The following is a 14,665-nucleotide window of genomic DNA, read 5'->3' on the forward strand; positions in this document are numbered from 1 at the left end:
GGTGCGCGGGCCTCTCACCATCGCGGCCTCTCTTGTTGCGGAGCACAGGCTCCAGACGCGCAGGCTCAGTAATTGTGGCTCACGGGCCCAGTTGCTCCGTGGCATGTGGGATCTTCCCAGACCAGGGCTCGAACCCGTGTCCCCTGCATTGGCAGGCAGATTCTCAACCACTGCGCCACCAGGGAAGCCCTGGACAGTTTCTTTTTAAATATGGAAACTTCAGCTAACTGTGGGTCAGAATAGAAAAAATGGACAATTACCCAGTAATGTAGTCATGAAACAATATTTGTGAATTTTCTAAATTGATATATGTTTTTCTTTTTTAAATACCTAGCAAGTGTTAAATAGGTTACAAATTATAACTGTTCACTTTTCTTTGGGGATTACATTTCCTATATTCAACTGATATTAATCTAATGAGTTTTTTAAAAATTTACCATGTATATATGATGGCAGGCATTATCAGCATATTTATATAGATCATAAACATGGCACTATATGAAATCATAATAATATAGACATATATAAGCATAATATATGGACAATTACTTGCAATTCTATACTACATTCCTCAGATTGTTATTTTATCAAGAAAAATGTTGTTAGAAAGATAAAGTGTTCAAATTTCCATAAACTATTGGGAGGAAGTCTGTTAATTATATTCAGTTATACATTTAATACATGTATAATTTTATAAAATTATATTCATTACAAAAGTATAATTAAGAAGGGTCTGGGATTTCCCTGGTGGTCCAATGGTTAAAACTTCACCTGCCAGTGCAGGGGGTGCGGGTTCGATCCGTGGTTGGGGAGCTAAGATCCCACATGACTCGCAGCCAAAAAAAAACCAAAGCATAAAACAGAAGCAGTATTGTAACAAATTCAATAAAGACTTTAAAAATGTTCCACATCAAAAAAAATCTTTAAAAAAAAAAAAAGAACTATGCTAACTATCAGTAGAGATGTAGAATTTTTTCTCAAATTATACCCATTTTAGTAGTACACTATTCGTATACCTTGTCAGGATTTTATGTTTGAAAAAATTTTTTTTAATTAATTATAAACAAACATTAAATATTACACCCTCAAAGATATATGAAAACTATATTTAGTAAAACACTTGCTTTCCTGGAACTGTTATAGAACAAGTTATTTTGGATGAAGATACATTTTTAACTTCAAAAATAACATTTACTTGAATTTGTCTTCAAATTGTATTCCATGCAATTTAACTTACCAACTAAAATATTCCAAATATAATTTGATATTTTCTGGGCACAGAGATTTTAAGTTCCTTGAGAGCAGGAATGGTGCTATATAACTCCCATGCAGTAGAAAATCAGTAAATGCTGGGTGATGATGTTGTAGATGACTCATTGTCAGTATTATGACCAAACATAACTGTACTATGCTATAATACAGTGATAGGATGGAGGTGTCCTGATATGAGCAGGAAAGTTTATTCATAAACTGAAAGACCCCAGTTATCTGAGCTGTCTCTTCTTTGATAGATTTTATTTTCCTTCCTTGGGGTCAGACTAGCACTCTTCCTCTCTACTTCCAGTTTACTGTAAAGTGGGCGTGGAATTCAGGTAACTAAATTTATTTAAATTGTGTGCAACGTAAAATATGCTAGGCTCTGAGTCATATCCTAAATGCAGACTTGTGATTAAAATGAATGGGCTTCTAAAACTTGATTGAGTTTCTCACAGCCTTTATAATATTTACTTATTGAATTGTTCCTTTTTTATGTGTAGCTCTGTAATTTCAAAACCTGAATATTTCTATTTTTTCCATCTTGGCAACACCCAAGACAAAAAGTGTTACAAAAACCTGGAACGAAGATCTAAAGAAAACATGATGCAATTGAATTTAAATTAATCTAAATCCTTGCAATGTTTAGATTAAAAAATATATATGGAACCATTTAGATAAGAATACTCATATAAGCTTGTTAAAGTATGCCTTTCCAATTGAGAAAGTCTACTTTGGAAGACAACTTATAATAACCTACCTGTTTTGGTGAGAAAGCAACCAGAGGAAAGATGTTAAAGGCTTAGTGTTAACCCTATAGCTAAAATATGTAGTGCAAAAACTATACGGCCATGGTAGGGTCACATCTGTCAAAATGATTGGGATTCTCATGTCAGATTTTTGGTACCTCCTCCCACCGGCACCACTTTTTTTGAGCCTCCATGTAGATCACCAACTCTGAGCTAGCAACCTTTCTTTTTAGAGAAAGGTTGATGCTATAGCCACATTTATTTAAATTTCAATCATATGATATACACCAATATTCTGAGTGAACTTGTTTCCTATGGGTTTTCAGCCACACTAATCTATGTGAAGATTACTTTTGCAAGTCATGAATCTCATTCAATTTTGGTTTTTACTGGTAAAATTTACCTATCTCTTAGCACCAGAGAACTCAGAACTGAGCCTTAAGGTATGTCCAAGGAGAGGCTGAAGCATCTTCAGGGATATGACAGACGGAATGGTATTTTGGGTTAAGAGAATAGATTATATGGCCTATAAAGTCCCTGATACCGTGACAAAATAAGAAAATAGAAAATATTATCTGTTTTCCAAGCTTTTAAAATTTTTTTCAAATAATTCCTTAAAAATTTTAATTTTATTTCATTTTATTTTATTTATTGATTTATTTTTTCAATTAAAATGTATAGAAAAATTTAACCCTCGTACAATGTACATGCATATTTCCATGATCTAGATATAGTAATTTTAACATACTTCCAGAGTCATAGTTGCTTTTTATTTCTGAACCACTTCAGAATGATTTGCAACACCATAGCATTTTGTGCCTAAGTATTTCAGTCACTGTCTCCTAAAATAATGGGTATTCTCTTATATAACCACAATATTGTTATCACATGGAAGAAAATTAACAATCAATTCTTAATATTTCCTAATACTCAGTCTATATTCAGATTTCTCCATTTGTCTTCCAAATACCTTTTACAGCTTTATTTTCTCCTAAAACCAGGACACAAGTTGGTTACAAATAATATATGACTAATTTTTTTCAAAACTAACATTTAACCCTACTGATAAAAACTATGTTGTAAATGAAACCATAAACAAGGAGGTATTACGTAAAAGGAAAAAAAAAAGTTGGAGGAGGTCTTCTTCATTTATAGGAGACATGTATATGTCCCCTAGAGACCTCATTTCCATGATTGTAAAAGGTAGATATTAACAATATCAACCCTAGAATATTATTATTTAAATGGTATAATTTTTCAAAAGTACTTAGCAAAGTGACTGGCATGTGGGAAGCATGAACAAATGTTAATTACCATTATTATTATTACCATTAGAAAATAGGCAATCAATCAAGTAAGACAAGCCCAGAGATAAACCCATGCACCTATGGTCAACTAATCAATGACAAAGGAGGCAAGGATATACAGTGGAGAAAAGACAGTCTCTTCAATAAGTGGTGCTGGGAGAACTGGGCAGCTATATGTAAAAGAATGAAATTAGAACACTCCCTAACACTGTACACAAAAATAAACTCAAAATGGATTCGAGAAATAAATGTAAGACCAGATACTATAAAACTCTTAGAGGAAAACATAGGAAGAACACTCTTTGACATAAATCACAGCAAGATCTTTTTTGATCCATTTCCTAGAGTAATGGAAATAAAAACAAAAATAAACAAATGGGACCTAATGAAACTTAAAAGTTTATGCACAGCAAAGGAAACTACAAACAAGATGAAAAGACAACCCTCAGAATGGGAGAAAATATTTGCAAATGAATCAACGGACAAAGGATTAATCTCCAAAATATGTAAACAGCTCATGCAGCTCAATATTAAAAAAACAAACAACCCAATCCAAAAATGGGCAGAAGACCTAAATAGACATTTCTCCAAAGAAGACATACAGATGGCCAAGAAGCACATGAAAAGCTGCTCAACATCACTAATTATTAGAGAAATGCAAATCAAAACTACAATGAGGTATCACCTCACACCAGTTAGAATGGGCATCATCAGAAAATCTACAAACAACAAATGCTGAAGAGGGTGTGGAGAAAAGGGAACCCTCTTGCACTGTTGGTGGGAATGTAAATTGATACAGCCACTATGGAGAACAGTATGGAGGTTCCTTAAAGAACTAAAAGCAGAATTACCATATGACCCAGCAATCCCACTATTGGACATACACCCAGAGAAAACCATAATTCAAAAAGACACATGCACCCCAATGTTCATTGCAGCACTATTTACAATAGCCAGGTCATGGAAGCAACTTAAATGCCTATCGACAGATGAATGGATAAAGAAGATGTGGTACATGTATACAATGGAATATTACTCAGCCATAAAAGGAACAAAATTGGGTCATTTGTTGAGACGTGGATGGATCTAGAGACTGTCATATAGAGTGAAGTAAGTCAGAAAGAGAAAAACAAATATCGTATATTAACGCATATATGTGGAACCTAGAAAAATGGTACAGATGAACCGGTTTGCAAGGCAGAACTTGAGACACAGATGCAGAGAACAAACGTATGGACACCAAGGGGGGAAAGTGGCGGTGGGGGGTGTGTGTGTGTGTGTGATGAATTGGGCGATTGGGATTGACATCTATACACTAATATGTATGAAATGGATAACTATTACGAACCTGCTGTATAAAAAAATAAATAAAATTCAAAAAATTCAAAAAATTCAAAAGAGGGTTGCAGGTTTATTTGATATGAGAAAAAAAAGAAAATAGGCAATCAATCAAGTAAGCCTAATGATTTAATACTCTGTGTTTCAACCCAGCCCCTGAAGCCTATAAGGTTTTATAATAAAATGAGATAGTTTTATAGCTGACAGGAATCTGTGAGTGTACCCCACAAGGTTTTAAGAGTACTATTTTTGACAGATGAGGAAACTGAAAGCTTTTTAAAGCTAATATATTTATAAATTTGATTTAAAGGACTACATATAAAAATGTAGAAATGTATATTATTCCTTAAAGCAGAGTCCAATTTTAATCCCTAAATATCATTTTAAAATATTATGGAAAACTTTCTCTAATGAATTCTCATGAATATGTTTGAAATCACAATTTAGTATGCTTAAAAAATCAGTGCAAAAACCTTTTTTTATGAATTTGTTCTCCCAATTTTAATTAAGTTGAATTTCTGCCGGCAGCACTTTAGATTTTCTAAACTGCAGTGAAATGTTCTACTGCTTATGGTTTTGATATATTAAAAACATATCCATTCCCAAATGCCTCTGGGCTTATTTAAAAAATTATAAATGCTATTATTAAATTAGGTGTACACTGAAGGTAAGAACAAGAATTCCCCTTTTAGTAATATTTAACCATTATGCATACACCAGGCATATATTTTAAAAGTTTATAAAACATTTCATTGTGAATGTTGAGTTCTAGCTACCCACCCACATGAGTAATACTAATTGGTTAGGAATTCCCTAATATTTATAAAAACTAGTAATTGTGGCTTACTTATTAATAAAATACTATTTCTGTGTTCCATCCAGGTTTATGGATAGGGAATGTAACAGAGTCATATGATTTACTTAAGAATTCAATTTTCATGTAAAAGTTATAGCTAAGTAAAACAGAACATTTTTGTGGGAAGAGAGAACTATTAATAATGGCAACAGGTGGATTTATGTACCAAATCTGCCATTAACAAGCTGGGTAATATTTTTCAAGACATTTCTCTTCCCTGGAACTCAGTTTCCTTATCTGTAAAATAAGCAATTTGGATTCTAGAGCTTCTGAAAATAAGAGAATTATAGTGAGCTTCTATTACCATATAGTTTATTGCTTATGGAATGTATTCATTCAAAATATACTACTTGATCTCTACCTAAACTCTATGAGGTAGCTAAGTGAATATTGTAAAATATTCCCATAATATTGTAGAAAGTCTTGGAGGCCAGGCTATTACATTTATATACATTAATCGTAAGCACCATTTACTAAGTCCCTAATGTATTCTAGGTATCACTATTTACAGACATAACTCTAATTGTCAGAAAATCCCTAATATGATTGTCGTCATTTAACATGTGATGAAACTCGGGTCTAGGATGGTTACGTTACTATCTACAAAGATAGTACTTGGAAGAGCTGGAGTTTGAATGGAGGTCTGTATGACAACAATTTCTTGCATTTTTTTCTATTATCACTTTTTTCTTTCCTTTTTATCTTTTTTAAGTGTTAATTAAAATCATTTAAAGTGTTTAAGTAAAGAACTAATGTAGGAATATCAACATTTTAAGTAGTAGTGATGAGCATAATGAAATTAAAAAGTAGATAAAAAATGAGAAGATCAGTTGTGCTATTAATATAGTCTTAGAGGAATAACAAAATCCTGGACAGGAAATTAGGATTTGGGGATTAACATATACCCACTACTATATATAAAATTTATAACAACAAGGACCTACTGTATAGCACAAGGAATACAATACTCTACTCAATATTCTGTAATAACCTACATGGGAAAAGAATCTGAAAAAGAATGGATTTATGTATATGTATAACTGAATCACTTAGCTGTACACCTGAAACTAACACAACATTGTAAATCAACTATACTCCAATATAAAATAAAAATTAAATTTTAAAACATTTTAAAAAAAGTGGACAGGAAAAATAAGAGAAATTAATTTCTACCTTGTACAGGTAGAAGCTTAGAAAATGTGTAAATGTAAGTGACAAAATGCAAGATCAGTGCTCTAAAATTTTGATCCCACAAGCCTATTCTTCTTTATGTCTTGACAGTTTCTATTAACAACTGCAAACAAACATTTATCATGTATATGTTCCTACATTCAAGAAACTTATAGTCTGGGGCAGAAGACCAAAAAACCTACAAAAAAGCAAATAAGATAGACAGACAGACAGATTCACCACTATTACTCTGAAAGATGATTCTGCTTTCAAAGACCTTTCCTCTAGTGAGAAAAGATAGTCACATTTACAAATAATTAGGCTACAATAGAGAACAATATAAACATCCTGAGGGAAAAACTTATAATATGTTCTGAAACCTTTAATAGAATAATTATATATTATATAATATATAATTATATTATATAATATTTCTCCTTTTTTCTGGAGAAGAAAGGGGGATATACTATATGAATTGGCCTTGGAAATATGATTAAGTTTGGACCAACAGAGATGGGGAAAGGAAAGAAGATGAACAAAATAATTAATGGACAATGTCTTAAGATATTTACATGCAACAGCAAATAGCTTGGTTTAGCTTGAGGGTACAGTGGAAGATGAAGTGACATTGAAAGGAAGATGAAATGACATTGAAAAGCTGGTTGGGGGACTTCCCTGGTGACACAGTGGTTAAGAATCTGCCTGCCATGCAGGGGATACGGGTTCGAGCCCTGGTCCTGGAAGATCCCACATGCTGCGGAGCAACTAAGCCCGTGCACCACAACTACTGAGCTTGTGCCCTAGAGCCCGTGAGCCACACTAACTGAGCCCGCATGCCTAGAGCCGGTGCTCTGCAACAAAGAGAAGGCATCACAACAAGAAGCCTGCGCACTGCAATGAAAAGTAGCCCCCACTCACCACTACTAGAGAGTAGAGAAACTACATCACAATTAGAGAAAGCCCATGCACAGCAATGAAGACCCAATGCAGCCAATAAATAAATAAATGAAAAGAAAAGCTGGTAGGGGCAAAGGTCATGGTGATGCCTGTGTCATAGTAATTTCACTCCTAGATATAGACTCAAGAAGAACGCACCCATATATGCACCAAAAGAAAAATATAAGAATATTTACTATTCATAATAGCCAAAAATATTATGCTTCCCAAAAGGCCATTAATAGAAAAACAGATAAATGAATGGTATATGTTTACACAGTGGAATACTCTGTATAGAGCAATGAGAATAAACAGACTATAACTCCATGCAATAATATAGATGTATTTCAAATATATAAATGTTAGACATAAAAAGCTAGGTAAAAGAGTACATATATTATTATTCCATTTTTATAAGGTTCAGAAACAGGAAAATCTATAGTTTTAGATATACAGGTAGTTATTTGATTGCTCTTGGGAGATAGTGACTAGAATAGGACACAAGGAGGCTTTTGGGGGTGATACTATTTTTTTCTTAATTGGGTGCTAGGTACATGGTTCCCTCAGTTTGTGAAAGTTGTTCAACTGTACAGTTAAGATTTGGGCATTTTTCTATGTGAATTTTCTACTTTAATTAAATTTAATGCTGATATTTGAGGAATTTATAGTCTTTATTCAATAAGGAGACATGAAAGGTGTTTTTTAGCTGAAGCATTGCGCAGTTCTATGAGTCAGAAAGATTGAATCAAATGGTGGCAAGACAAAAGGATTGAAAATGAAAGAGAAAATTAAGACCCAAACTTGTATAATAGTAATAGGAAAGCAAAGAAAGAGATGGATGTGATAAAAGTGTTAGTGATAAAATTGACAAATGTTGTGCCTATCAGAACAGGATAGATAAAAGGGGAGATTTTTTTTTTTTTAAATGAGATTTCAAGACTGGATGGCAGGTAGTACTACTGACAGAAATGAACATAAAGATAAAGGATTTAGCAAGCGTTGGCAAACTATAGCCAGCTGGTCAAATCTGGCCCATTGACTGTTTTTGTACAGCCCATGAGCTGGGAATGTTTTTGTTTTGTTTTGTTTTGGGTTTTTTATGGGCTTTTTGTTGTTGTCGTTTTGGGGTTTGTTTTTTTTTTACATTTTTAAATGGTTGAAAAAATTCAGAATAGATGTAATCAGAATAATATTTGTGATGTGTGAAAATTATAGGCAATTGAAGTTTCAGTGTCCATAGAAAGTTGTGTGGGAACACAGCCATGCTCATTTGTTAGCACAGAGTCTATGACTGCTCTCACATTACAGCAACAGTGGAGTTAAGTAATGCAATAGATTGGTATGGTACGGCCTGCAAAATGTATACTATGTACTATCTTGCCCTTTCAGAAAAATTCTGCTTACCTCTGTTTTAGAGCTAAAATTATAAATGATATATGTATACTTGAAAATGCCTAATAGGCTAATGGGAACACACAACTTTTGTTGAAGAGAGGAGAATAACCTGAGAAATAGAATTCTGAGGATCACTAACTGTATAGAGTGAAGAACTGAATCTCTTAGTATGAGTAACAGTTAACATTTAATAGCACTTAAGAATTTAAAAAAGTATATTCATATACATTCATTCTTTTTATCTCTAAAACAACCTGTGATGTGAATATCATTGTTTTCTAGTTTGCAAATAAGGAAACTTATATTGTAAAAGATATGTGGCTATATTTTGGAGAACAATTGCATTCAAAAGTAGAAGGTGATAGAGAAATAACAGCGAGGAGAATGTAGATATTTTGGCCTATGGTGGGCATTATTCCTCTTGTTTGCAGGCATGGTGATAGAACAAAAACTCGAGTCAGAGTTTCTGGGTTTTCATCCTGGTTCTACCATTTACTAACACTACAATCTTGAGTAAATCATTTAACCTTTTAGAGACTCAGCTTCATAATCTTAGCATAATAGTGTTCTTGCCTCAGAGGGCTGTTATGAAGATTAAATTTTAAATATATGTTAAGGCACCTAGAAGAGTGTTTGACATATATAAATGTTATTTTCATTGTCTTTTGGAACAGATTTTAGAATCAGTTAACATACAGTGTAATTTCATTTGGATGGCAGGGATTCAAAAAGCCTTTATTAGCTGTTTATATCAGAGTTGTATTCTATATATGTGAGCAGGAGAAGAGCCACTTAGCCAGCTGGCAATAAATATCAGAGATTCCACTTACTTGATTTGTCTTGAGCTTTGTACCTCAGTTTCTTTGCTTATCCAGCCAAAAATCATCCAATAAGGAACATTCACCCAGAATTCCTAAATATCAAATATTCTTTGAAGTTCTATTCTGATATTTTCATAGTGATTGCAATTGATTGATGGCATATAATAAATCATTCACAGAAGCACTAAAAATCTTCAGTAAAGGTGTCAGTCAGTAATTTAATGCTTTTTTGTCCCAGTTGTTCCTCTTGTAAAAAAGGGTCAGAATTCTCCAGAACTTTTAGTTTTATAAACTATTGCCCAACTTTTGGCCCTTATCTTGTCAAAAGTAAATATCTGCCAATTGTAATTCACCATATGAGTTGAGATGTTATTAAGGAAACTGAGTGCAACCCATGAGATTCTTGTCCAGGACAGGGTCAGTCAATGCTATCCAATAATCGACTCTGTTCCCTGCATGGTAGGTGGATAGCAGTTGCAATTATTGTCATTTTGTGTCTGGGGAAATGTAGACAGGAGAGTTAAGTGACTTCCTCACGGTCATATTGTGAATCAATGGCATTCCAAGGAACAGAACTTGGAATACACTTAACCAGATCACCTCTTAAATGGTTTGAACTTTAGCATGAGGATAGTGAAAAATTTTCCACTGTATGCCAGTATACACGTCAAAATTATTTCTTAGATCCAGAGTCATGCATTTATTATCTCTGAGATAAAGGCTGTAAAAAGAGACCCCAAATAAATTGGTCTATAGCTATTATCATTTGGAAGTTTAAATACGTTTTTATGAAAATGGAGAGAATGATAATGACCAGTAGTTAAGAAGGAGAAAATTCATTTCTATTTTTGAGCTAGTTTAGTGCATTAGTAGCTTACAACTTTCTTAATGGCTTGTATACTATTGATTTCAGACATAAGGGAGTTGTGTCTTTATTTACATGCTTTGCCACATACCAGCAGCAGTAAAAACTCCTCTTCCTTTAATGTGTCACATAGGCCACATTTCCTGAGAAAAGAAACTACAAACTATTTTCAGCTCCTAAGGAAGAGTTATCTGTACACTCATCGATTAAAAACTTAGTCTCATAGCTTAATTTAGTTCTTAAAATAAAATAAAATATATAATGAAAAGAAAGCAAATTTTAAGTGCTAGATATGTGAATATATTTTTATTTTTTATTCAGTAGGAAATAACTATCATTTATTGTGAACTCAGTATGTATCAAGCCTTATGCTAAGGAGCTTAAAGAAAACTTCAAATCAGAAAGCTTCATCATTTAGTTTCTTTAATAGGTTAGAACTGAAGCATGGATAACTAATCCTGAGATTTTACAAATGTCAAGTTATTTTAGACCCCGAATTAGGCTTATGATAGATAATAAATGACAGATATTTGATACTGCTTCTTTGGTTTTTATATTTTGGTCAGATTTTCCATTGACCATTCTTATAATTCCTTCCATTCATATATTTAATTTTATTGCTATTGTACACTATTGCCTCAATAAAGTGTGTTTTTAGTATTCTGAACCTAGTAACCACATTTTTGTAAAGCTTTCTGAGGTGATTTCTTCCAATTTCCCCATTTATAGGTGAACTAGAAATCAGCACCTGGAAATATTAATACATAGGCATTGTAGGTATCACATGTTCCCTGTGAATAATCAAATAAGTAAATTCTGCTTATATGATTTATCCTTTTTAAATGTTCCATCTCAAACCTATTTACTTCTTCTACTATTGGATTATATATGAACTTCTTTTTTGACAAGATGATTGAATAGACAATCTCATGAAATTTTATGGCCTTATTATTATCGAATCACTTTTATTTCAAAGTTCTTTTTTATTTGACAAAAAGTCATAGGTCCCAGGTGCTATGGTTGTGAATATGGTAGTTTAGGGGTATAGATAGTTTTCTACCATCCCACATTTTAAATTGCAAGTGCAAGAAGCAAGTTTGCATACTGTTCAAAATATGACATATACAAAGAATAGTACTATGCCAGTGCATTAAGTTTACTGTGTATAAGAAAATAGCACCTCAAAACTCAGGATGCTAATTAGGGAGGGCTGCCTTAATAAACCCTGCCCATAACATTTTTATTCTTCACCCAGATAGTTTGTAATACACATATACACTTGAATATGTTTATATGCACCATATACACATTAATCCTTAGGATTTTATATATGTGCTTGTCTATATACATATGATTTATAAATGTATACTGTACTGTTTACCAATGTGTATTCATTGTTTACATAAGCATCTATCAATGTATATACATACATAGATAAACAGTATCATTTCAAGCTATAGTTTGTTATACTTCTACATTTTGAAGCATACTATTAATAAAATTAAATAAGGTATATGCTTTTCTAACATATATGAGGAATTACATTAAGTTTGAATTAATTTAAAATTGTAATACGTTAGAAATGTGAGAAGTCATACATTTATATTAAGGAGTAGATTTAAATATGTCAGATATTATACTTTTGTATTAAATTTAACATTGTAGTTCTAGAGCAAACAATTATACTCAATAGATTTTTATATGAAAAATTAAACCTGGAAAGTTTTATTATATGACTTTAAAAAAACAATGATATGTCTCTATTCTTAAATGAACAAGTTTTATGAACATCCTATAATGATCGCTTTTTCCTAAAATGTATTTTGACATAGTGGAATGATTATAAATCTAATTATCACCTGTTTTAGGCTAAGATGACTCAATTGCCTGAGGCAGAAAAGGAAAAGATAGCTGAGCAAGTTGCTGATTTCAAGAAAGTAAAGAGTAAGCTGGATGCTGAGATTGAGATATGGGACGATACGAGCAACGATATCATTGTTCTTGCCAAGAAGATGTGTATGATCATGATGGAAATGACAGACTTCACAAGGTAATTATGTGGGAAATGATGTGTAATATTTATAATGTTAGAAACAGTTGTCACATTAGTGAAACCTTAAGTTTTTCTGAGTGTCAGGTGCTAAAAATTAAGTGGTATGGGAAAAGCAAATAATAAAGAACTAGAAAGTTGTAGGTAGGTCCTTCTAGAGGTTTTGGTAAATAAATGTGGCAGAGTGTCTCATAAACTGCTGAGGAATAATTTTAGAAACCAGTTTATGTCCTCACTCTCAGGAACCTTCTCTGTGTATCGTATTAGCGTTTTTTTCTTTTTTTATTACAAAGAAAGTGGTAAATCAAGTTATGATCTCTATTGGAGCTATCCGAATGATTGATTTTCATAGCTACATACTGAGATATCAACTAGATATATTTGAAATTACAGTGACTTAATGATATACGCATAGGAATCATACATTGTCTGTATATTCTAGAAGTAATAAACATGTTTCTTATAGCTTCAAAATATTATTTTACAGAACTAGCCAAAGAGCAATACCAGTTACTAAAATGTAACTGCCTTACCATTTACTAAAATGTACAAAACTACAACAATTAAAATAATTTAGTCTTGATGTAATTATAAAAGCCACAGAACAGAATACTCTGAAGCAGACCTAGTATAATTACAAAACTATTTATTTATATCCCTATACATTAAGCACAAAAATAACTTTTAGATGGAGTAATGAAATAGATGTAATTTAAAAATAATAATAAATGGAAAAAATATACATGAATATTTCATTAAAATTAAGATTGAGGAAAGCTTTCTAAGCATTATAGACAAAGAACTCATAAAAAAGGATCATTAAATTGAATGGCATTAAAAATTCTAAATATCAATAGAATGTCCTAAGCAACACTTAAATATAAATGGATAATTGGGTAAACATCTGTAACAAAAAATAACAAAAATTTGATGTCATTTGTATATAAAGAATACTTACAGACATTAAAAATTTTTTAAATGTCCTAGTAGAAGAATGGGCAAAAGATATGAGCAGATAGCTCACCAATTTCTCCCCATAAAAGGTATGAGCCATAAGTATGTGAAAATATTTTAACCTAAAATATTTACAATAACATACCTTTTAATTCTGTAAAACTGGCCAAAACTTTTAAAATAGCCCTTTACAGAGAAGGTATGGTAATGAAAGCATATATTGATATAAGCCTTGTGGTAATTTGACAATATGTATAAACTAAAAACTTTCATAAACTTTTAATATCTGTATCTATCTATATCTGTATATTATATATACAATTTCATAAAGAATACCTGTTAGATATCAGTTTATGTTTGCCCCTCTTGGTTCTTGTCATTTTTTCTAACCCCATACCATGACTTCTAAATGTCTTACCATTTCCTTTCATACACAGAATTCAGTTTTAACCTATTGCTTAGTCTCTACAAAGATTCTGAGAAACTTCTCCCCCTCTACTCCACACGTATATTTTATATATATATAAAACATAGACATGAATGTACCTGTGTATAAGAAACAAACTATACTACAGTGATATTAAATACTGACTATGTTTTGGTAGTTTAGTGGTGGGTAAGTTAATTACTTTTACTTTTAATTTTCTATAATTTGTTAATTTTCTATGATAAGTATATAGGTATTTTAAATAATTTATAATTTTGCTTCAAGTTAGTCCTAGGAGAGTAGAAGTTGACTAAACTTAAATCATTTCATGCAAACTTTCCCAAAAGTTAAGACTAAAAAGGAGCACAAATACAACCTTAAGTGACGTCAGCTTTCAACATTATTAAGATACAGAAAATAGTGTGAGTTTCAAAGTGTACTACCTTTAAGTAGAGGAATAAACACCAAATTCCAACAGAGCTACTGCTGGTACTCTGTGAGCGACATAAACCTATGGATCTGGAAAGCAGGCATTGAGAGAAT

At 32.2% G+C, this 14,665-nt stretch overlaps 1 protein-coding gene across 1 annotated transcript in view; it reads left to right on the forward strand.

Moving 5' to 3' along the window:
* The window catches only part of CTNNA3 (catenin alpha 3), a 1,729,751-nt gene that overhangs the window by 1,574,813 nt on the left and 140,273 nt on the right, over nt 1-14,665 (forward strand). The window contains 1 exon segment of the mRNA XM_036828186.1: nt 12,560-12,741. Coding sequence (XP_036684081.1) covers nt 12,560-12,741 — 182 coding nt within the window.

This window comes from Balaenoptera musculus, chromosome 16 (assembly GCF_009873245.2).
Source record: "Balaenoptera musculus isolate JJ_BM4_2016_0621 chromosome 16, mBalMus1.pri.v3, whole genome shotgun sequence".
Taxonomy (NCBI): domain Eukaryota; kingdom Metazoa; phylum Chordata; class Mammalia; order Artiodactyla; family Balaenopteridae; genus Balaenoptera; species Balaenoptera musculus.